At 41.9% G+C, this 25,350-nt stretch overlaps 1 protein-coding gene and 1 long non-coding RNA gene across 2 annotated transcripts; one reads left to right on the forward strand and one right to left on the reverse strand.

Annotated features, from left to right (window-relative positions):
- Positions 1-1,833: 1,833 nt before the first annotated feature.
- On the reverse strand, positions 1,834-4,477 carry LOC121568944. Its single transcript, XR_006001309.2, has 3 exons — positions 4,194-4,477; positions 2,602-2,838; positions 1,834-2,427 (listed from the first exon to the last, which is right to left on the reverse strand). It is a non-coding gene; the product is annotated as an uncharacterized LOC121568944 (long non-coding RNA).
- Positions 4,478-5,621: 1,144 nt separating this feature from the next.
- rusf1 (RUS family member 1) lies at positions 5,622-23,249 on the forward strand. The gene is given in 17 exon segments (XM_045218607.1): positions 5,622-5,633; positions 5,717-5,815; positions 5,818-5,862; positions 15,139-15,216; positions 16,868-16,918; positions 16,920-16,983; positions 17,065-17,110; positions 17,191-17,223; positions 17,311-17,416; positions 17,620-17,721; positions 17,820-17,920; positions 18,036-18,220; positions 18,450-18,507; positions 19,941-20,005; positions 20,130-20,276; positions 20,374-20,439; positions 22,808-23,249. Coding segments are annotated over 17 exon segments (1,344 nt in total). The 3' UTR covers positions 22,894-23,249.
- The last annotated feature ends 2,101 nt before the right edge of the window (positions 23,250-25,350 follow it).

The following is a 25,350-nucleotide window of genomic DNA, read 5'->3' on the forward strand; positions in this document are numbered from 1 at the left end:
ATGTTTGTATCATTGTGAATTGTAATATTTATGTTTTGATAGCAAAATGTAATTGAAAATTGCTAGTATATACAAATTACTTCTATTACACAGTTTTTGTTCTATAATTATATTTCTGAACATATTTGTCTTTACTGTGTGGTTTTGCTACTGAATAAATGTATTTGTATGCATTTCTTGTTACAGCTAGAGAGTGACTTTATATTAAGTAAAAGGTATTTGTAGCTATATTAACTTAATGTAAATGAAGCAAATAGCCTGAAAAGAAACTTAATTCAGAGCAAATTGATGTAAATGTATTTTCATTTTATTACAAAATCCTTTAATTAAAACATGCAATGTATAAATATAAAATACAATAAAGTAATGCAATAACATGAATACAGTATCATGTAATCACAATGAACTTTTGTACCTTTTTGGTATTTAAAACCAAAGGCAGTTTTCACTATTACTGTAAATCAAAAAGACTGCCCTGATTTAATTATACCTAGTTCACAATTTGTCCTTTATAATTAGACATTCATAGTTAGCTCCTCACATATACAAATAATAATTTATTTGACAGCTAAGTAAAAATATAACATTGTTAAAAAACTAAAGTTTGTGTTGCATATCATAAATGGTAAAAGTAACATGTCAAAGTTGAGACAGATGGTGGACATGGTAGTGTTTTGGAGTCAGGCCCATGTATAGTGCCTCCCAGATTGTTTTGAATTTATACTGGATTTTTTTAAAATCTCTGCTGTTTTATGCTCATACAGTCTTGGACTCATGTAAGCAAATAGACCTTGTCCATTAAATGCTATATCAAAAAACAACTGGTTATTTTGTGTCCCCTTGCTCATCTCTCGTCTCCTAACCGACCTCTTATTCAGGAAAGAGGTAGTTTGGCTATAGTCCTTACTCGATCATAGTCTGCTGCTGGAAAAACGTATGTGTTATGGCTTTACACCCCCATGCTATAATGTGGATAAAGAGTTACTTGTCTAACAGAACACAGAGGGTGTTCTTTAATGGAAGCCTCTCAAACATAATCCAGGTAGAATCAGGAATTCCCCAGGGTAGCTGTTTAGGCCCCTTTTTTAAATCTTTACTAACGACATGGCTTTGAGTAAAACCAGTGTGTCTATGTATGCGGATGACTCCATACTATATATGTCAGCTACTACAGCAACTGAAATGACTGCAACACTTAACAAAGAGCTGCAGTTAGTTTCGGAATGGGTAGCAAGGAATAAGTTAGTCCAAATATTTCCAAAACTAAAAGCATTGTATTTGGGACAAATAATTCACTAAACCCTAAACCTCAACTACATCTCGTAATGAATAATGTGGAAATTGAGCAAGTTGAGGTGACTAAACTGCTTGGAGTAACCCTGGACTGTAAACTGTCATGGTCAAAACATATTGATACAACAGTAGCTAAAATGGGGAGAAGTCTGTTTAAACGACTAGCACACAGCTCAGACACCCATGCATATCCCACAAGACATGCCTCCAGAGGTCTCTTCACAGTCCCCAAATCCAGAATAGACTATTGGAGGCGCACAGTACTACATAGAGCCATGACTACATGGAACTCTATTCCACATCAGGTAACTGATGCAAGCAGTAGAATCAGATTTTAAAAAACAGATACACCTTATGGAACAGCGGGGACTGTGAAGCAGCACAAACATAGGCACAGACACATGCACACACACGTGTACACATGGATTTTGTGTTGTAGACGTGGTAGTGGAGTAGGGGCCTGAGTTCACACACTTAGTGTGTTGTGAAATCTGTTATGAATGTATTGTAATGTTTTTAAAATGTGTATAACTTCCTTAATTTTGCCGGACCCCAGGAAGAGTAGCTGCTGCCTAATGAGGATCCATAATAAATACAAATACAAATACTCTTAGGTGCAAAAGACTGGTTGGGCTAATGATAAATGTGAAAATATATTAATATTCATGATGTATTTATAGCTGTGGTATCACTTCAATGTTAAGTGTAAACCATTCTGTCAGCGATAAATTCCAGGGTGACACAAAAGAAATAAAGGTGCCTTTGTAAATCCTGATCAGCAAGACATCCTTATCAGAGTGATACTCAGAAATGCTGTATACAGTGGAGTCTCCCTGAGTCACTGGAGGTGCTTTTCCATCTTTCCCACCTCACAGTGTCACGGCAGTCCAAGATCAATACTAAAGAAGTTGGACCACTGTCCTGTATCCATCCTTATGATACAGTACATCCACCTTGGTGGTTCCTGGGAATTGGTCAGTCTATCAGAGTGAGTAGGTATGACACCAGAGCCAACAGTAGTGGGCTGAGTACCAGAATCGCCACCCACACCACAATAGAAATTATCCCAAACTTTCTTGCTCGTTGGGAATATTGTTTAGCCTTTTTTGGAGTCCTCTTCCTTGCCTCTCGAGCCTGTCATAGGGAAAGAAGAGTACATTTGATATGACTCATATTTGAGATATAGACAAGACGTTGTGTAGATTTGCACATTTTGAGAACCAAGATGGTTCCTAAAGGGGCAACACCTTTCATTACATTACAGAATGTTTACAAAAACAGGTTTTTAAAACAGAAGCTTGAAATTACCTTGACTGAGTTGACCAAAGCTAAAATGCCAATGCAGGAGAGTCCACAGATGATGCTGCTAATGGCCAGTTTCCTATAGTCCCTGTCCTTGGCACAGGAGGGAACAGTATGGTCACGACCACAGCAGGTGATCACTTGAAGGCAGGTGGTGTCATTTTGGGCATCTGTTGTTTCACCTATCCCTGGGACAGCAGTCAGTGGAACGTCTCCCCATTGTTGCTGATTGGGCAGACATTTCTGAGGAGAAAGGAGATGCAACATAGAGTTCAGAGGATAGATCTATGGCAGAACAAGGGAAAACAATTATTCAAGTCTGATAGTACTGTATTATTTGCAGTTGTGACATTGTCATAAAGGATGTAGGATATTAGTTTACCGAAACTAAATTAGTTTGCTTGTAATATTCTTTCACTGACATGCCAACAAAATGGTTTGAGATGCTCATTCTCTGCCAGGGTACTTTCCACAGACAGAAGATAGTAATGCACCATGGGATGAGGTATGCATTGCTATCTATCAAACAGGAGCCTGACGAACTGGAATGATTACACTGTGCAGTGTGCAAGTGAATATGTGCCAGAGTGCTAACATTATCATGGAGAAAGAAAACAGCAAGAGGGAAATGTTATGTTGATAATTCGAATTCCTTCATTGTTTATATTGTATGTCCAATGAGTATACCAAACATTACGAACACCTTCCTAATATTGAGTTGCACAGGGATGCTGGCCCATGTTGACTCAAATGCTTCCCACAGTTCTGTCAAGTTGTCTGGATGTCCTTTGGGTGGTGGACCATTCTTGATACACACGGGAAACTGTTGAGCGTGAAAAACCCAGCAGTGTAGCAGTTTTCGACACAAACCGGTGCGCCTGGCATCTACTACCATACCCCTGTTTAAAGGCACTTAAATATTTTGTCTTGCCCATTCACCCTCTGAATAGCACAAATACACAATCCATGTCTCAACTGCCTCAATGCTTAAAAATCTGAATATACACTGATTGAAGTGACATCAATAAAGGATCACCTGGATTCACCTGTTCAGTGTGTGCCATGGAAAGAACAGGTGTTCTTAACGTTTTTTATACTCAGTGTATATGACATTTAAGTGTGTTAGATGTCATTAGATACCATCAACATTATCTTACTGCTGTAATGTTAACGTGAGAACCTTTTTCCTGTCCCAGTTTCAGAACCTGACCTGGTGAATTCCAGTAACTTGATATGTTTTCTTACAGCGAAGATCATACCAATGAATTAAGAATAGTTATATTGATAGTCTCTCCCTTCAGTCTTTGGCAACAGAACATTATAAAGGGCTTTTCTTTAGCACTCCTCATCAACTGATCATAAAGGAGAAGTATTTTAGGGAAATAACTTGGTGTGTCTGTAATGTCCTGATTACTCAAAGCAATGAATCAGAGGTGCTAAGCACTTTCCCCATATGGTCTCATACACTCATTCTCAAAGGGAATCACAGACAGAACAACATAACAGCATTTCTGTGGATTAACAAAGCCCACAGTATCTGAAATTAAACGATAGTATTTGACATACCATAAAAATACCACAGACAATGATTTACTTACTAGTCCAGGCTTGATCTTGATTGGGAAAGTACAGCTCTGTATGCCTCCGTCTACTCTCCAGTCAAACTGAAATCCTCACTTATTTTGGCTGACAGAGGTGTGAAGAAGACAGCTGATCTTTTCTTTGATTTGTTTTCTTTCTGGATTTAGTTATTAATCACAGCTGCAAGTTGGTTGTGGCTTCAGGTTCATGAAAATATCCAAATGTTATCCAGATAGTTCTTGTTTACATCGTTTTCTTGAGCAATCTGTTGCATCTCAGTTTTGGTTGTGGTCACAATGAAAGTTAGTGGTGTCTGAAAAAAGAGAAGGCGGGGAGTGGATTATAACTATTTCCTGTGCGAAACCTCCAGTGCGAAACCTCCACGCCCCTTGCCTCGTCCCACTCCCTCCCACACTCTCAGGCCCTACCTTTATCTATATCTAACTACACTCTACCTCCACTTGAACCATACTTGTTGGTTCTTCACATTCTATTCTTCCAACAATCACACTGTTATTGAATACTGTGCCTCTCAGCTCCTCTTCTCTCTTTGCTCTCTCTGTGGAACATTCCTGAGAACTTGCATAGGTGAGTCAAAACATGCCTTGCCTTGAGGGAAACAAACAGCTTGGTTTCATGTACTCTGTCCTTCCTTATCCTCCTCTGTACATGTTAATAGTACCTTTATGACCTTGTATTCATGTCTGTGTCCCCCTGTATCCCATTTTTAAACTCACACCTTTCATGCACGCTTTGTTTCACACACACATACAATTCCCAATCTTTTTTGGTCCATCTGTAAGTGAGAATGATTTAGGTAATTGGATAACTATGTGTTGAGACATGCCCACTCTCTCACTGTCTCTGTCCTGTTTTGCTACTGTAGTCTAAGTTAATGTGCACACCCTGTTTCAAGACTTCCGCCAAACTACTCTCTGTTCTCTGACCCAGAGGTAAGGAATATTTATTTCAGTCCTTGGGGATACCAGACTGCATTCTTCAACAGTGATGTCACTCAAACACACACGTAACAGGCACACACATGTATTCTGACGCCACACACACACTCCCACACAGACTTTATTTTACTTTTCACTTTTTTATCTTTAACTCTGCATTGTTGGAAAATGACCAGCAATAAGCACTTCACTGTTAGTCTACACCTGTTTACGAAGCATGTGACAATTATTTTATTTTATTTTATTTTATTTGACACACACACACAAATACTACAACTATGTATACATATAGACAGTCAAGTTCAAAATTTCTGTGCAAATTAGTTAAATGATCTGTGACTTCTGGATCAAGCTGTCCCAAAGCAATCGCGGGATTGGTCTAAATCTGCAGGGGCAGTCTCAGTCCTTAGCCAATAGAAAAGCCAGAATTTGTCCAGCTGACGTGGATTGCGAAAACACGGAAGTAAAGCTTTGGTAAGTGAAAACATGCGACATAAAGTACTATTGCATAAAATACATAACTAAATATATTATTTACAAACATCTGTCTAACCGTGCAGGTGGTGTTTCATTAAATTGAGAAAGGGAAAATGCCAGTGGTGGCAACGGAGAGATATGGCTCCCTCGAGTCATGGAAATATCAGTTGAAGGATGGAGTGATGGAGAGAGAAAAGAGAAGCGGGGCGACGGTGGGACAACTGGAAAATCCATCATTGGCGTGTTCAAAGTGAGACATTTTTTACATTATAATGTATTTTGATAAAGGCTCACTGAATATCGTCTCATAAAAACTGCTAAGGGAGTGAACGTTATTTATTATAAGGGTTACATGGAGAAAATTGGACCTCTCTGAAATGAAAATGGATGGCCCTACCTTCAGCAAAATATATTTGACCTAAACCCTCCCTGAACGCTTAAAAAAAACAAGTGACCCTCCTCTATACCCAAAATAATAATTAAAACGTAAAGTGGATAGCAGAGAACTTGCCGACCGTTTACCCTCACTTCTTGGACAGACCAGGGGCCTAATTTATAAACCTTTCGTAAGTACAAAATAATACCCCAAAATGTGCTTGCGCCAGTTTTAACGCAAAAGTTGGCATTTATAAAAGTTTAACTTGACGTGAGAATGTGCTCACCACTCCCGCAAACTTTAGACAAATTTGAACGCACGTCTGCTAGTGGTTGAAATATTGTATTGCAAGTAAATATTTTGTGCAAATGGGGGATATGATGAAAAGCATAATAAAAACTAAAAACAGGAAAACATGAACAAGAATGCAACCATTTGCCATTAGTGAGAAGAACGAAAATCTGTGTTAATATTTAGAAAATAATTAGACATAGGAATCTTATAATTAGACAGGAATATTTTTCTTTTTATTTTCTTAAACATTGCAGAATATATTCCTCACCTTTTTTGGCCGTGATGGGTTCATTTTCCCGAAGGAGCCATAGAACAAATTACCATGCACATCTCTCATTAAATTCGACCTAGTAGCCTAGTAAATAGATAGGTTATAGGTATTTCAAGTTTTGCAATATCATAGGCAGCGCGGTTTATAATACCGGTATACAGTCGAATTTAACAGCTGATCTTTAACATTGAAGTAGGCCTATAAGTTTGAAGTTTGTATTCTCATGTGCAAAAGTAGCGTACTGTGAAATGCCTTTCTTGCAGTAATAAATATCAGTAGTGCTATAAAAAATAAATAAAAAAGTCAAGTAGAACAAAAACACATGAGAAATAGAACCGTACCTACTGAAATATTGTAATTGCATTTTTTTTTTGTAGCCTGCCCTACAATGTTTCAGAATTCGCAGGTAGTCACATATTTAGGTTGGGGGAAAAGTCGATATAAAACATTGTTGAATTCAAATGTTCTGCTGACAGGTCCACGACAATCTGCCTTTGTTTTCTCCTTCAGAAACTGACACAGTTCTTTTCCAGATACAGCATCAATTACTGCTAACACAGTAAATAGGCCAGTAGCTTAGGTAAAATATTTGACAGTATGTATAGGCACAGTATTGCTGTGCGATAGGAGCGCGACATCATTGCCTATTTAATCTCAGAGCCTATACCAAGGCAGGACAGATAAACCCAATAAGCAATTGATAAACTAAATATTTGCATGCCATGGCTAATGCAATAGTTCCAAATTATACAGAAAATAAAGGGTGTTATTGTCATCATAAAAGGTGAATGGAGGGCGTTTTCCAGGCGGTGTTTTAATGCTCGTTCACACCAGTGGAGGCTGGTGGGAGGAGCTATAGGAGGACAGGCTCATTGTAAACGTCTGGAATGGAATGATGGAACAGAGTCAAACATGTGGTTTCCATGTGTTTGATACGTTCCATTTATTCCATTCCAGCCATTACAATGAACCCGTCCTCCTATAGCTCCTCCCACAATCCGCCGCTGGGTCACACGTAGAAACAGTTTTACAACAGGTCTGATTTATAACGGGAAACATGCGTGTGTATGGCATGTGCCAAGTTTATACATTTCAATATTTTTGTATGTGCGCAGACTTCAGAAATAGCGCACACAGAAATGTTGTGTGAAATTTACGGAATGCTTATAAATGAGGCCCCAGAGCATTACATGGCAACGCAGGAATTTTATTAGCGCACAGGGCTACGGGCCAGAAGGTTGTGGGTTCACAGACTACCGTGGACAAGAGTAGGGATGGAAAGATCTCATTTATAGTCAACCTGGTCTCAGTGCATTTCGTATTATTCTTTACGTCAGAATTTGCAAAGCATACAATATGTTACGAATTTGCTAAGCTTATGATATGTTTTACGAATTTACATTTGTTGTGGCTAACATTAGCTAGGTGGCTAATGCTAACATTAGCTAGCTGGCTAAAGTTAGCTAGGCTAGGGGTTAATGTTTGGAGTTAGATTAAAGGGTTAGTGGAAGGGTTAGCTAAAAGGGTTAAGGTTAGGGGAAGGGTTAGCTAAAGTTGTCTGTGATGAGATTCGAACACGCAACCTTTGGGTTGCTAGACGTTCATGATAATTAGTTAAAATGCTAAAGTTGTCCATGATGAGATTCGAACACGCAACCTTTGGGTTGCTAGATGTTCGCGTTATACGCCTACCCATCCACCCAGACTAACCACCCTTCTTTCATTTTTATCTTAAGTAACCTTCTGTATTTTGTAACCATACCAAATGTAACATCATACTAATTTCAGTGTCCCGGATTTACATTTACTATATTACGTCTAGTCTATGAGACCAGGCTGTTATGGTAAAAGCATTGCACGAATCTATCATCATATTTGCAGGTCCGAAAAAAATAGCCTTTAATAAAAATGTCATGCAATTCTACGTCATTGTACAAATTCGCAGAATCTTTTCTAATACCACACAAATTACTGAAATTACAGGCTGAATGGACAGAGAGATAGGCCTATGTGTTCATCTTATCATATTTCTTTAATGCCAAATCCATTGCAACGAAACTGTCCCTGTTTACAAATATTTAAATCTAAGACGTCATTAGGAATCTGAGCATGGTACTTTCAAAGGTTAGGCCTACCTTTCCACCCTAGACAGACATTTACATTTACATTTTACATTTTAGTCATTTAGCAGACACTCTTATCCAGGGCGACTTACAGGAGCAATTAGGGTTAAGTGCCTTGCTCAAGGGCACATTTACGTCATTTAGCAGACGCTCTTATCCAGAGCGACTACAAATTGGTGCATTCACCCTATAGCCAGTGGGATAACCACTTTACAATTATACTTTTTTTTTTTTGTTGGGGGGGGTAGAAGGATTACTTTATCCTATCCCAGGTGTTCCTTAAAGAGGTGGGGTTTCAAATGTCTCCGGAAGGTGGTGAGTGACTCCGCTGTCCTGGCGTCGTGAGGGAGCTTGTTCCACCATTGGGGTGCCAGAGCAGCGAACAGCTTTGACTGGGCTGAGCGGGAACTATGCTTCCGCAGAGGAAGGGAGCCAGCAGGCCAGAGGTGGATGAACGCAATGCCCTCGCCTGGGTGTAGGGACTGATCAGAGCCTGAAGGTACGGAGGTGCCGTTCCCCTCACTGCTCCATAGGCAAGCACCATGGTCTTGTAACGGATGCGAGCTTCAACTGGAAGCCAGTGGAGTGTGCGGAGGAGGGGGGGTGACGTGAGAGAACTTGGGAAGGTTGAACACCAGACGGGCTACGGCATTCTGGATGAGTTGTAGGGGTTTAATGGCACAGGCAGGGAGCCCAGCCAACAGCGAGTTGCAGTAATCCAGACGGGGAGATGACAAGTGCCTGGATTAGGACCTGTGCCGCTTCCTGTGTAAGGCAGGGTCGTACTCTCCGAATGTTGTAGAGCATGAACCTGCAGGATCGGGTCACCGCCTTGATGTTGGTGGAGAACGACAGGGTGTTGTCCAGGGTCACGCCAAGGCTCTTCGCACTCTGGGAGGAGGACACAACGGAGTTGTCAACCGTGATGGCGAGATCATGGAACGGGCAGTCCTTCCCGGGAGGAAGAGCAGCTCCGTCTTGCCAGGGTTCAGCTTGAGGTGGTGATCCGTCATCCATACTGATATGTCGGCCAGACATGCAGAGATGCGATTCGCCACCTGGTTATCAGAAGGGGGAAAGGAGAAGATTAGTTGTGTATCGTCAGCGTAGCAATGATAGGAGAGGCCATGTGAGGATATGACAGAGCCAAGTGACTTGGTGTATAGGGAGAAAAGGAGAGGGCCTAGAACTGAGTCCTGGGGGACACCAGTGGTGAGAGCACGTGGTGCGGAGACAGCTTCTCGCCACGCCACTTGGTAGGAGCGACCGGTCAGGTAGGACGCAATCCAGGAGTGAGCCGCACCGGAGATGCCCAGCTCGGAGAGGGTGGAGAGGAGGATCTGATGGTTCACTGTATCAAAGGCAGCAGACAGGTCTAGAAGGACAAGAGCAGAGGAGAGAGAGTTAGCTTTAGCAGTGCGGAGAGCCTCCGTGACACAGAGAAGAGCAGTCTCAGTTGAATGACCAGTCCTGAAACCTGACTGGTTTGGATCAAGAAGGTCATTCTGAGAGAGATAGCAAGAGAGTTGGCTAAAGACGGCACGCTCAATAGTTTTGGAAAGAAAAGAAAGAAGGGATACTGGTCTGTAGTTGTTGACATCAGTGGGATCGAGTGTTGGTTTTTTGAGAAGGGGTGCAACACTCGCTCTCTTGAAGACGGAAGGGACATGGCCAGCGGTCAAGGATGAGTTGATCAGCGAGGTGAGGTAGGGGAGAAGGTCACCGGAGATGGTCTGGAGAAGAGAGGAGGGGATGGGGTCAAGCGGGCAGGTTGTTGGGCGGCCTGCAGTCACTAGTCGCAAGATTTTATCTGGAGAGAGAGGGAGAAAGAAGTCAAAGCATAGGGTAGGGCAGTGAGCAGGACCAGCAGTGTCATTAGACTTAACAAACGAGGATCGGATGTCGTCAACCTTCTTTTCAAAGTGGTTGACAAAGTCATCCACAGAGAGGGAGGAGGGAGGGGGGGGATTCAGCAGTGAGGAGAATGTGGCAAAGAGCTTCCTAGGGTTAGAGGCAGATGCTTGGAATTTAGAGTGGTAGAAAGTGGCCTTAGCAGCAGAAACAGATGAAGAAAATGTAGAGAGGAGGGAGTGAAAAGATGCCAGGTCGGCAGGGAGTTTAGTTTTCTTCCATTTCCGCTCAGCTGCCCGGAGCTCTGTTCTGTGAGCTCGCAATGAGTCATCAAGCCACAGAGCTGGAGGGGAGGACCGAGCCGGCCGGGAGGATAGGGGACACAGGGAGTCAAAGGATGCAGAAAGGGGAGGAGAGGAGGGTTGAGGAGACAGAATCAGGAGATTGGAGGGAGAAGGATTGAGCAGAGGGAAGAGATGATAGGATGGAAGAGGAGAGAGTAGTGGGAGAGAGAGAGCGAAGGTTGCGGCGGCGCTGCTACCATCTGTGTAGGGGCAGAGTGAGTAGTGTTGGAGGAGAGCGAGAGAGAAAAGGATACAAAGTAGTGGTCGGAGACATGGAGGGGAGTTGCAGTGAGATTAGTAGAAGAGCAACATCTAGTAAAGATGAAGTCAAGCGTATTGCCTGCCTTGTGAGTGGGGGGGATGGTGAGAGGGTGAGGTCAAAAGAGGAGAGGAGTGGAAAGAAGGAGGCAGAGAGAAATGAGTCAAATGTAGACGTGGGGAGGTTGAAATCCCCCAAGACTGTGAAGGGTGAGCCATCCTCAGGAAAGGAACTTATCAAGGCGTCAAGCTCATTGATGAACTCTCCAAGGGAACCTGGAGGGCGATAGATGACAAGGATATTAAGCTTAAATGGGCTAGTGACTGTGACAGCGTGGAATTCAAATGAGGAGATAGACAGATGGGTTAGGGGAAAAATTGAGAATGACCACTTGGGAGAGATGAGGATTCCTGTGCCACCACCCCTCTGACCAGATGCTCTCGGGGTATGCGAGAACACATGGTCAGACGAGGAGAGAGCAGTAGGAGTAGCAGTGTTTTCAGTGGTAATCCATGTTTCCGTCAGTGCCAGGAAGTCGAGGGACTGGAGGGTGGCATAGGCTGGGATGAAGTCAGCCTTGTTGGCGGCAGAACGGCAGTTCCAGAGGCTGCCTGAGACCTGGAACTCCAGGTGTGTGGTGCGTGCAGGGACCACCAGGTTAGAGAGGCAGCAGCCACGCGGGTGTGAGGCGTTTGTGTAGCCTGCAGCGGAGAGGAGAGAACAGGGATAGGCAGAGGCATAGTTGACAGGCTGCAGCAGATGGCTACAATAATGCAGAGGAGATCGGGATGAAATGAACTAAACATCAGGGAAAGGAGAGAGCAGGCCTCCCTCACCAAAAAAAAAATTATATATATAACTCTCCCAACTTCCACCTCAGAAACTATAATTGTTTCACTGAACCACCCGAGTAAAACTCTCCCAACTTCCACTTTAGAAATTAGAATTGTTGTAAACTACAGCAAGGCCTACAGACACAGCAGGCCTACAGACCTAGAGCAGGCCTAGAGCAGGCCTACAGACACAGAAAAATGCTTTAACTGCTGGCTATTCTTCTTCCATGGCTTAACCCAACGAGAGAAGGTCACAGGTGTTTGTTTCCCTAAAAGCTACCTGGGTTTAAACATATTCTATTGTACAGAATTAGATTACTTCCCAAGCAAAGTACATTTTTGTCTCCTCGACTAGGCCTATTTCAGCACGCTTATAGGGAAGGACATTCAACAAGCACAGCACTTACACAGAAAACTGATGATTGGATTTGAGAAATTGATGATACAAATATTGTGGGGGCTGTTTTGTTAGACTTCAGTGCGGCTTTTGACATTATCGATCATAGTCTGCTGCTGGAAAAATGTGTTATGGCTTTACACCCCCTGCTATATTGTGGATAAAGAGTTACCTGTCTAACAGAATACAGAGGGTGTTCTTTAAGGAAGCCTCTCCAACATAATCCAGGTAGAATCAGGAATTCCCCAGGGCAGCTGTCTAGGCTCCTTACTTATTTCAATCTTTACTAATGGCATGCCGTGTCTATGTATGCAGATGACTCAACACTATACACGTCAGCTACTACAGCAACTGAAATAACTGCAACACTTAACAAAGAGCTGCAGTTAGTTTCAGAATGGGTGGCAAGGAATAAGTTAGTCCTAAATATTTCAAAAACTAAAAGCATTGTATTTGGGACAAATCATTCACTAAACCCTAAACCTCAACTAAATCTTGTAATAAATAATGTGGAAATTGAGCAAGTTGAGGTGACTAAACTGCTTGGAGTAACCCTGGATTGTAAACTGCAATAGTCAAAATATATTGATACAACAGTTGCTAAAAATAGGGAGAAGTCTGTCCATAATAAAGCGCTGCCCTACCTTCTTAACAGCACTATCAACAAGGCAGATCCCACAGGCTCTATTTTGTTGCACCTGGACTACTGTTCAGTCGTGTGGTCAGGTGCCACAAAGAGGGACTTAGGAAAATTGCAATTGGCTCAGAACAGGGCAGCACGGCTTGCCCTTGGATGTACACAGAGAGCAAACATTAATAATATGCATGTCAATCTCTCCTGGCTCAAAGTGGAGGAGAGATTGACTTCATCACTACTTGTATTTGTGAGAGGTATTGACATGTTGAAAGAACCGAGCTGTCTGTTTTAAATGACTAGAACACAGCTCAGACACCCATGCATACCCCACAAGACATGCCACCAGAGGTCTCTTCACAGTCCCCAAGTCCAGAACAGACTATGGGAGGTGCACAGTACTCCATACACCTTATGGAACAGCGGGGACTGTGAAGCAACACAAACATAGGCGCAGACACATGCATACACACACATGAAAACATACGCACTATACACACACGTACACATGGATTTTGTGTTGTAGATATGTGGTAGTGGGAGTAGGGGCCTGAGGGCACACACTTAGTGTGTTGTGAAAGCTGTTATGAATGTATTGTAATGTTTTTTAAATTGTATAACTGCCTTAATTTTGCCGGATCCCAGGATCCATAATAAATACAAATACAAATAGAAGGTTGTAGCTCAGCTTCAGTGTCAAAAGACACGAAACAATGTGCATCGGCGTTACGTCTTTCCGGGTGTTTTACAGCTTGTTTCTAGCATAAAGCATCGCGGACCAAAGCGCTGTTATAAATGACTTTATATAATCCAATCCTTTTTATTTTCTTTAACATCTTAAACTAACAAGAGGTAGGCCTGTGCTTTTTGCCATTTACTTTAATAAAAGGTAGGCCTATGTCATACCCTCTTATACCTCCTCAATTGAGTCTTGGTTTTAACTTAACAGCCCTTCACTGACACCGGAGGTAGGCTATTTATAGAGTTCATGGTGGGTGAAAGAATTGACCGACAAATCTATGGATATAGCAGCCTAGCCTAATTTCATCTGTCAAACAGGGACTCCTACCTAATTATTTCTTAAATAGGAAGAAATAGGCTCCAACACAAGGCCCTGTTGTTGTTAGTAAAGTCTAATTAAAATGAATTATGCCTAATTGAATTTGCCTACTTTCAGCACCATGAGCTGTCCATTTCCGATAGATTTTGCCACGGCTGCAGCTTCAAGTTTCAGCACCACAATGTAAGTTATTGTGAGGCTTTTTGTGAGGTCAATAAGTCTGATAAATACATAATGGACAAAAAAACATATTGTTTTTAAACAAATCAATTATAGTAGTAGCAAGCTATCAAAGTTGACCTCGGTTCCTCCTTCTCATATTCGCCCTCTCCTTCTTAAACTAAACAGAACATAGGCTATAGGCTAGTTTGCGCGCAATCAAAAAGTATTTTCGGAAGAAGCCTTTGACTCTCCTGAACTGCCACCGTAGGCCTACACAGCACAGCCATTGGTTAGTCAGCACACAAAAACAGAGTTTTTTGATCAGCTAGAGCAGAGCAGGCCGGGGCTCAGGGTTGGAATATCCATTGCAGTGTGTAATGCAGCCTAGTTTTATTTACCCCATCCCAGCAGCTATCTTAGAAATGTTTTATCTTTATACTTTGCTCTGTGCTTCTCAGAGCATGCACTTCGTAGCCTGTAGCCTAAAGGCTATGGATCACTTGATTGAGACCACACTAAATAGCCTATAGGCACACTTGATATTGCGCGCCCAGCGGAGAATCAGAGATGAGGGGAGGTATCGGGCACACATCGCTATATAGCCTAATAAGCAACTAATTCTAAAACACGGAGAAATATAGAAATGTAATCAATTACAAATTACATGACCCTCCCCTGAACTAGATTTAAAAATGCTAAACCCTCCCCTTGACTCCCCATTTTGCTCCAGGTACCCAAATTCGAGAAAATCCCTCTCTCTCTCTCTCATATCTCTCTCTCTCATATCTCTCTCTCTCATATCTCTGTCTCTCATATCTCTCTCTCATATCTCTCTCATATCCCTCTCTCTCTCTTTCTCTCTCTCTCTCTCTTTCTCTCTCTCTCTCATATCTCTCTCTCGCATCTCATCTGCTTTTGTTAGAGTGTCTTCTTGCCTCAAGGGTATCCAGAGAGTGTCAGTGGCGATTACCTGCAGTATCAATTTTGGGATACTCTGCAGGTAGGTCGTGTGAGAAAGAGAGAGTATGTTGTTGTTTTGTGGATATGTGTGCCATTATTTTAGAAATGTCACATTTATTATGTACACTACCTGTCAAAAGTTTGGACACACCTACTCATTCAAGGGTTTTTCTTTATTTTTACAATTTTTTACATTGTAGAATAATAGTGAAGACATTAAACTATGCAATAACACATATGGAATCATGTAGTAAACAAAGAAGTGTTTAACAAATCAAAGTCTATTTTATATTTGAGAATCTTCAAATAGCCACCCTTCGCCTTGATGACAGCTTTGCACACTCTTGGCATTCTCTCAACCAGCTTCACCTGGAATGCTTTTCCAACAGTCTTGAAGGAGTTCCCACATGCTGAGCACTTGTTGGCTGCTTTTCCTTCACTCTGCGGTCCGACTCATCCCAAACCATCTCAATTGGGTTGAGGTCGGGGGATTGTGGAGGCCAGGTCATCTGATGCAGCACTCCATCACTCTCCTTCTTGGTATAATAGCCCTTACACAGCCTGGAGGTGTGTTGGCTCATTGTCCTGTTGAAAAACAAATGATAGTCCCACTAAGCCCAAACCAGATGGGATGGCGTATCGCTGTAGAATGCTGTGGTAGCCATGCTGGTTAAGTGTGCCCTGAATTCTAAATAAATCACAGACAGTGTCACCAGCAAAGCACCCCCACACCATAACACCTCCTCCTCCATGCTACACATGCGGAGATCATCCGTTCACCCACACCGCGTCTCACAAAAACACAGCGGTTGGAAACAAAAATCTCCAATTTGGACTCCAGACCAAAGGAAACATTTCTTGGGCCAAGCAGGTCTCTTCTTCTTATTGGTGTCCTTTAGTAGTGGTTTCTTTGCAGCAATTCGACCATGAAGGCCTGATTCACACAGTCCCCTCTGAACAGTTGATGTTGAGATGTGTCTGTTACTTGAACTCTGTGAAGCATTTATTTGGGCTGCAATTTCTGAGGCTGGTAACTCGAATGAACTTATCCTCTGCAGCAGAGTTAGCTCTGGGTCTTCCATTACTGTGGCGGTCCTCATGAGAGCCAGTTTCATCATAGCGCTTGATGGTTTTTGCGACTGCACTTGAAGACTTTCAAAGTTCTTGAAATTAAAGTAATGATGGACTGTCGTTTCTCTTTGCTTATTTGAGCTGTTCTTGCCATAATGTGGACTTGGTATTTTACCAAATAGGGCTATCTTCTGTATACCCCCCCTACCTTGTCACAACACAACTGATTGGCTGAAACGCATTAAGAAGGAAAGAAATTCCACAAATTAACTTTTAAGAAGGCACACCTGTTAATTGAAATGCATTCCAGGTGACTACCTCATGAAGCTGGTTGAGAGAATGCCAAGAGTGTGCAAATCTATCATCAAGGTAAAGGGTGGCTATTTGAAGAATCTCAAATATAAAATATATTTTGATTTTTTTAACACTTTTTTGGTAACTACATGATTCCATATGTGTTATTTCATAGTTTTGATGTCTTCACCATTATTCTACAATGTAGAAAATAGTAAAAATAAAGAAAAACCCTGGAATGAGTAGGTGTGTCCAAACTTTTGACTGGTTCTGTACATTTTAACTCTCTTGCTCTCTCGCTTTCTCTCTGACACACACACACACAGGCCTTCTTCAGTTCTCTTTCAGGTACTCTTGCCACCCAGGCCTCATTAATGGGGTGTTGGTGTTGGAAACCAAGAGGCAACAGTTGCTGCTGCAACAATTACCTGGTTGTTACGAGGTTAGTGTTAATGACTGTGATAAGACCATTGTCTTCTTTCCTGTTAAGGGGTTTTATTTATTTTTTAATCTACTTTTTTAGATGGCACAGGCATGCTGGGAAGAATCTTCTTTGCTTGGCTTAAAGGGTGAGTTTGGATTTGTTATGTAATCTTCTACTATTATTAAATTTCAATATTATTTTTCACATTTGGTCTCTGTGTTTTAGGAATAAACTGGACTCTGAGGCCAAAAAATGGAGGTAGGGATGTCAAGCATCAATAGTGGGTTTGTTCATAGGGTGTTATGGAATTATTGAGGATGTCAAGGCTTGTGCTGTTTTCCTTAGGCTTGTCGCTGATGTTCTCAATGATATCGCCATGTTCATTGAAATACTGGCTCCTAACTTCCCAACATGCTTCACTCTAATTGTGTGCTCTGCAGGAATATTCAAGGTAAACCTGAATACCATCTCTCTCTAGCATTGATTTTGCAGATAGCAACCAGCTATTTTGAAGGTTTTACTTGCAATGTTCCTAATATGTGGTTGTTTTACCTACTTTGGTTGAATGGACTGATTGTAATTCGCTCTTAATAAGAGCGTCTGCTAAATGTAAATGGACACTGTTCGATATCTCTCTCTTTCTGTGTTTGTCAGTCCATTGTCGGGGTTGCAGGTGGGGCCACCAGAGCTGCTTTGACTGTTCACCAAGCTCGCAGAGACAACATGGCGGACATCTCTGCCAAAGACGGCAGCCAGGTGCTCCATACATATTTCTCTACCTGATGATACAGTAAGATACTGTAACTAACCCATGGCTTTTACTGTTCTGTCTTGTACTGCTGCTTTAAGATTAGGATCTTATTGTGATGCATGTGTTCTTTGCAGGAGACTTAGTGAATCTGGCTGGACTGCTGGTCAGTCTGATCCTTATTCCTCTGGTCACTGACAATCGACTGTGAGTCATCTATTGCACTGCTTACACTGCCACTGTATGAGATAGGACATGACAAGACAGCTAACCTATTGGTTATTCGATGGAGATCGATCTGTTTTCCATCCCTTCTCCTCAGGCTGACGTTCGTCCTCTTCTTCCTTTTCAACATCCTCCACCTTTTTGCAAATTACCAAGCAGTGCGTTCGGTTGTCATGGAGACACTCAACGAGGCTCGGCTTGCCATTGTGCTCCACCAATACCTGAGAGATGGACTGGTCCTCGGTCCACTAGAGGCCAATCATAAAGAGCCTGTATTCTTGGGTATGGCTGACATTCAGTGAATAATAAACAATGAAATGGCTTGTTGATCATTATGGCTATCAACTGTCCTTCTGCATTGCTTGCTGTTTGGGGTTTTAGGCTGGGTTTCTGTATAGCACTTTGTGACATCTGCTGATGTAAAAAGGGCTTTATAAATACATTTAATTGATCAACTATCAATGGCTTTAACATGCTTTTCTGATGGTTTTTTGTTTGTTTGTTTTTTTAGAGTTCAGGAGGACAGTTCCAATCAAACTGGGAGTGAGGCTAGGGGAATTTGTTCATACGTAAGTTGGTGTCTGCCTGTCTGGTGTCTTGAAAGTGAAGTGTGCTCAGATTTGGATGTTCATTCTCAATGATATACAGTACCAGTCAAAAGTTTGGACACGCCTACTCATTCCAGTGTTTTTCTTTATTTTTACTATTTTAGAATAATAGTGAAGACATCAGAACTATGAAATAACACATATGGAATCTTGTAGTAACCAAAAAAGTGTTAAACAAATCAAAATATATTTTAGATTCTTCAAAGTAGCAACTCTTTGCTTTGATGACAGCTTTGCACACTCTTGGCATTCTCTCAACCAGCTTCATGAGGTAGTCACCTGGAATGCATTTCAATTAACAGGTGTGCCTTGTTAAAATTTGTGGAATTTCTTTACTTCTTAAAACATTTGAGCCAATCAGTTGTGTTGTGACAAGGTAGGGGTGGTATACAGAAGACAGCCCTATTTGGTAAAATACCAAAAGTCCATATTATGGCAAGAACAGCTCAAATAAGCAAAGAGAAACGACAGTCCATCATTACTTGAAGACATGAAGGTCAGTCAATATGGAACATTTCAAGAACTTTGAAAGTTTCTTCAAGTGCAGTCACAAAAGCCATCAAGCGCTATGATGAAACTGGCTCTCATGAGGACCGCCACAGGAAAGGAAGACCCAGAGATACCTCTGCTGCAGAGGATAAGTTAAGTTACCAGCCTCAGAAATTACAGCCCAAATGAATGATTCACAGAGTTCAAGTAACAGACACATCTCAACATCAACTGTTCAGAGGAGACTGCATGAATCAGGCCTTCGTGGTCGAATTGCTGCAAAGAAACCACTACTGGACGCAGAGTAGGTGAACGGATGATCTCCGATATGTGTGGTTCCCACCGTGAAGCATGGAGGAGGAGGTGTGATGGTGTGGGGTTGCTTTGCTGGTGACACTGTCAGTGATTTATTTAGAATTCAAGGCACACTTAACCAGCATGGCTGCCACAGCATTCTGCAGCGATACGCCATCCCATCTGGTTTGCGCTTAGTGGGACTATCATTTGTTTTTCAACAAGACAATGACCCAAAACACACCTCCAGGCTGTGAAAGGGCTATTTGACCAAGAAGGAGATGGATGGAGTGCTGCATCAGATGACCTGGCCTCCACAATCACCCGACCTCAACCCAATTGAGATGGTTTGGGATGAGTTGGACTCAGCAACTCCTTCAAGACCATTGGAAAACATTCCTCATGAAGCTGGTTGAGAGAATGCCAAGAGTGTGCAAAGCTGTCGTCAACACCTTTTTTGGTTACTACATGATTCCAATGTGTTATTTCATAGTTCTGATGTCTTCACTATTATTCTACAATGTAGAAAATAGTAAAAAATAAAGAAAAACCTGGAATGAGTAGGTGTGTCCAAACCTTTGACTGGTACTGTAATTCCTTTCATTTTGTAGGTCAGAGGACCTTCATTTGGCTATGAAAAACAACCACAAGCCCTACCTTATCGGAGTCAAACGTGGTGTGTATAACATCTTTCAGTAATCCCCCCACCAACCATCAACCCAGTTGTGACGTGGGTTGTCATTTTAATAGATGGTGTATGTCATGTGAGTGTTATTGAATGTGCGGTTTCTCTCCCTTAGGCTCTGTGTGTGTGTGTTTGGGACCAGATGCATCTGTATGTGATGAGATCAGGGCTGTGTGCCAAGCTGTGTGCCTCTGCACTGTGTTACACCCTGTCTCGCCACTGGAGGGGGCTCTCAAACAACTCTCAATGTCACACAGCAACAGTGAGCCTTTACTGATCATCTTTACATGACAGTTTAAACCAATGTCTTTGTCAGTGCTGTGTTAACTCTATGCTATCCCTTTTTTGTTTCCCTCAAGATCATTGGGAGCTGGTGCATGAGAGTCATAAGCTTATGGACCACATTTTTCAGCCATTCCTCAAAGGTAAGCTCAGTGTAACATGGTGTGCTCAGTCAGTAGCTGTTTACTCCCACGTCTATGTTGGGATGTTGTCAGTGGCGTCCATTCAGCTCAACCTAGGGTATGCCCCTCCCCTTCAAGGAATTGTTTGGTAGTTGAAGCTCATTTACTGCATCTTTACACAATTTAAAAACTCTCAAATGCTATTTAAAAATAAAAAGGACCCCAGCCATTAATTATCACCGCAATATCGGGTTTAAAGCTCTGTGGAATGGGGTGTAAAATGTCAACCACTACTTAACCTTCATAAATGGACTAATTTACTTGTGAAACAGCACGAACAGTGAAAATGAAAGATGCATAATACACGCTATCAAGTTACAACAAGCCCGACTTCAAATGCCGATATCAATGTGAAAGGAACTGGTGCATAAAACAGCAGACCGCGAATGCAAACTATGCCAGATAAATCATACACATGCATTGAAATAGAAGGCATAGTCCTACATAAAGGACTTACTTAGGCCTAACATCGACAAGGATGCATGAAGACAAACTCGACCAAAGAATGTAAAAAATCACGAAATACAAATGGAAAATCGACACGCCTTTTTAAAAGGGAGCTATGGCCACTTTACATGTCACCTTCGCAAACCGTAGAGATAGATAGGACTCCGCTTTATCTGTGCCATTATAGTGTCTATGAGAGGACGGGCAACACCATTGAGGCAGTCTCCATTTTGAAGGAGTACATTTTCTTCACGATTGGCTGATCCCTCCTGATGACCCGGTTAGACGTGACTCGAACAGGGTTACCAGGAGAGCTCAGCCAATGAAGTTGGTGGAAGCCCTCAATGGCGCTGCCCATGCTAAAACAGCCTTTTGGCCACTAGAGGCCTCTATCATTCTCTATGTGTCAAACCTATGTATTCCCAGTAGTTATATTTTCTCTGTGTGCGCCAAGCTCATTTTAGAATTTCTGCATTATTCGCCATGGAAGGAAAACATTCTACAAATATTGAAGCATTTTATCAACTAGTGGCTCTAAGAGTATTTTAACATTGTGTTAACGAACGAGGCGGCTCCGAGAATATTGATATAGTAACCAACGAAGGGGCGGCTCGCGCAAGTTTTTCCCTGGGGCAGCTTCTCTCTGTCTGATATTAATGTGTTGCCTACACAGAAGTTGGTGCTCATTATATATATATATTTTTCAAAGTGCTACATCCACACTATAGCTAAATAACTTAGTAATATTTAATGTTTTGCCAGCAAGATTGTTAGATTATCTCATTTTAATTCAGGAAGATGGACAAGCAAGACTGATAGAGTGAGTGGTGGAAAATGCATTATACCAGAGGCAGGTAGGCTACAGGTAGGGATTAGGGATGCAGACAGACGATGATGATGATAGATGAAGTAGGCCTACAGCAAGAAGTTGAAAAAAGTTAGCCCAACTAAGTAACCATGAATGATTTGCATTATCTCAATTATCATTCTGTCACTGCATGCCAATGCACATTTGTTATAGCCTACAATTGTTAGTCTTTAAACCCAAAACAGGACGTATATTTAGCAAGTTGTTCAGTTTGAAAGCGAACTTGCACTAGCCAACTGGGTGAATGAATGGAAATATCAATTAGGCCTACAGCTTTCACAACCCATATTTTAATAGCAATAAATGCTTTTGGTTTCGAATGGTCACCAAAAAGGACGGCTCCCCCACCTCCCAATTCAATTATCTCCTGGCTATCAGATTACAACAAGGCTTACAAGGCCGACAGTTAAAATGCCGACATCAAATTCTAAGCAATCAGCGCACTGCCTAAACGGCTGACCGGCAAAGCAAATTGGAACTGTCCCTGCTTTCTAAAAGTGAGCGAAAAGACCGCCGAAGATAGTGGATAAATAATATAGTTTACACAGGCCGTTTACCATTGAAAGAAAATGGTCACGGTTCCTGTCTGTATAAGTGGCCGTTTCCTCTCTCGCGTGAGCAGGCTTTTCCCATGTGAGCTCACGGTTCCGCCATAATATCTGGAATGCTCACGCAAGAGAAGGAACAGCTGTCTCTGGTCTACTTATTGTGTGCTCCCGCCCCGGCGGGGGCAATAAGTAGATCAGAGTGGTCCCGATCAGAAAACATTTGGGAGTGGAGTGTCTCGCTTTCTCTACTCTCTCTGAGGCCGCAGGCTGGCAGTCGCTCTCCGAGCGATGCTCCACATGGTCCTAAAGCCAGCCTTGAATATGCTAAACAGCTGTTGCATTTTAAATCGGGATTGGAATGATTTGAGTGTACTTTACATTTTTGTCTTGAGCGCCATACCCAACTGACGCCCCTGGATGTTGTCACACTGGTCAGTCACCATTGTTTGTGCTTCATCTCTTCTAGCTCTGGAGGTAGCTGGATGGCAGACCAGTCGAACCCTACTGGACTGGAATGAATGGAGGGTGGAGTGGAAGAAGAAGAGCAGTTAGTGGAGAGAGGCAGGGTCTCTGGAGAGCAGCAACTGCAAGGCAATAGGCTGAGCTCTCTGTCGAACATTAATTGTGAGATGCTCAAAGATGAATATGCTCAGATTCATTTAAAGGTTTATGTCCTTTTTTGGTACATTTTATACAAACTTCAGAATAAACTTGACCATAACTTTAACCATCATTTATGTCCAGTGTGATATTACCAGCCCCTGAAAGTAAGCCTCTGACTAACCGGATACATCATCTAGTGATAGCCAGCTAGCTAGTCACAGTCTGACATAGTGCAATACAATAATTGTTTGGAAAGGGTTCTCACAGGACCTCTGGAATATTGAATAAAATTACATTTGAACTTACTCTGCCGATTGTCTGGGGGATTGGTCCTTTTGAGACAAAATATTAAAAAGGAATGTACTGTATTATTAAATAGACTTTCCAAATGTGGGTCCCACTTCTTCTCCGCTTACCTCATGTCAAAATAAAAGTCAGCGACAAGTGATCGCTTCCCACTGGGCACACCATGTCATTTCCACGTGGATAATATTTGGTTGAGATGTTGATCAATGAGATTCCAACCCATATTCACCCACTCAAAAAGACAGCCAAATGATAACCATTTAAAATCACAGCATGTTTTTAGAAATATCTCATTTAGATAATTATTCACAACCCCTGAGTCAATACTTTGTAGAAGCACCTTTGGCGTCGATTACAGTTTTGAGTCGTCTTGGGTATGTCTGTATCAGCGTTGCACATCTGGATTTGGGGATTTTCTCCAATTTCTTTGCAGATTTTCTCAAGCTCTGTTAAGTTAGATGGGGAGTGGCGGTGAACAGCAATCTTCAAGTCTTTCAACAAATTTTAATGTGATTCAAGACTGGGCTTTGGCTGGGCCACTCAAGGACTTTCACATTCTTGTTCTGAAGCCATTCCAGCGTTGCTTTGGCTGTATGCTTGGGGTCATTTTCCTGTTGAAACGTAAATCTTTCGCCCAAGTCTAAGGTCGTTTGCACTCTGAAGCAAGTTCTTATCAAGGATTTGCCTGTATTTGGCTCCATTCATTGTTCCCTTTATTCTTACCAGTCTCCCAGTCCTTGCCGCTGAAAAGCATCCCCATAGCATGATGCTGCCACAACCGTGCTTCACGGTAGGGATGGTGTTAGACAGTTGATGGGCTGTGCCTGGTTTTGTCCAGACGTAGTGCTTTGAATTCAGGCCAAAGAGTTAAATTTTTGTCTTTCACATGCCTTTTTGCAAACTCTAGGCGTGCTGTCATGTGCCTTTTTCTCAGGAGTGATTTCCGTCTGGCCATTCTCCTATAAAACCCAGATTGGTGAAGTGCTGTAGAGACTGTTGTTCTTCCATCTCAGCAAAGGAATCTGTAGTTTCTTTCATTGGGTTCTTGGTCACCTCCCTGACCAAGGTCCTTCTTGCCCAGTTGCTCAGTTTGGTCAGACGGCCAGCTCTACACAGAGTTTGGGTAGTTCCATATTTTTTCAATTTTCCAATGATGGAGACCACTGTGCTCATGGAAACTTTCAACACTAGAAATAGTTTTATAGCCATCCCCAGATATATGCCTCATCACAATTCTAACTCGGAGCTCAACGGACAGTTCCTTGGACTTCATGGTATAGTTTCTGCTCTGACATGCACTGTCAACTGTGGGAACTTATATAGACAGGTGTGTTTCTAAGTCCACAGGTGGACTCCAATCAAGTTGTAGTGACGTTTCAAGGATGATCAAAGGATATTGGATTCACCTGAGCTCAATTTGGAGTGTCATAGCAAAGTGGTGTGAATACTTATGTAAATAAGACATTTCTGTATTTCATTTTCAATAAATGTACAAACATTTCTAAAAACATGTTTTCACTTTGTCATTATGGGGTATTGTGTGTAGATGGGTGAGAAAAAAAAGCAACTTTATCCATTTTAGAATTCAGGCTGTAACACAACAAAACGTGGAATAAGTCAAGGGGTATGAATACTTTCCGAAGGCACTATATGCATGCTATCTTGAACATGCATGGTTTATATGATTACATAAGAAGAAATGTATAGTTACAGTAACCTTAATGTGGCCACGGATGTGCTGTTACTCATTTTAAGGTTGAACGTTACATTAGTTTGTAAGAGCCTTAATTTAAGGCTATTTACTGTATTACAAAAGTAATATTGAATTGTGTTTGGTTGACAACACAACCAAATATCAACATTTAAAGGAGATGTATCTACTGATTGGATAGTTCCATCTGAACCACTGGCTTAATCACATTATTTTACTTTTTTGGGGGGGGTGAGTTGGAGACAAGAATCCAACATAATTTGTTAACTTGTCGACAAGTTAATAGGCTATCTATTGTATTTCAAAAGTTATATTGTGTTTGGTTGTCAATGCAACCAAATATCAACATTTGAAGGAGATGTATTTTCTGGTTGGATAGTTTCATCTGT

Source organism: Coregonus clupeaformis, unplaced genomic scaffold, assembly GCF_020615455.1.
Source record: "Coregonus clupeaformis isolate EN_2021a unplaced genomic scaffold, ASM2061545v1 scaf1680, whole genome shotgun sequence".
Classification (NCBI taxonomy): domain Eukaryota; kingdom Metazoa; phylum Chordata; class Actinopteri; order Salmoniformes; family Salmonidae; genus Coregonus; species Coregonus clupeaformis.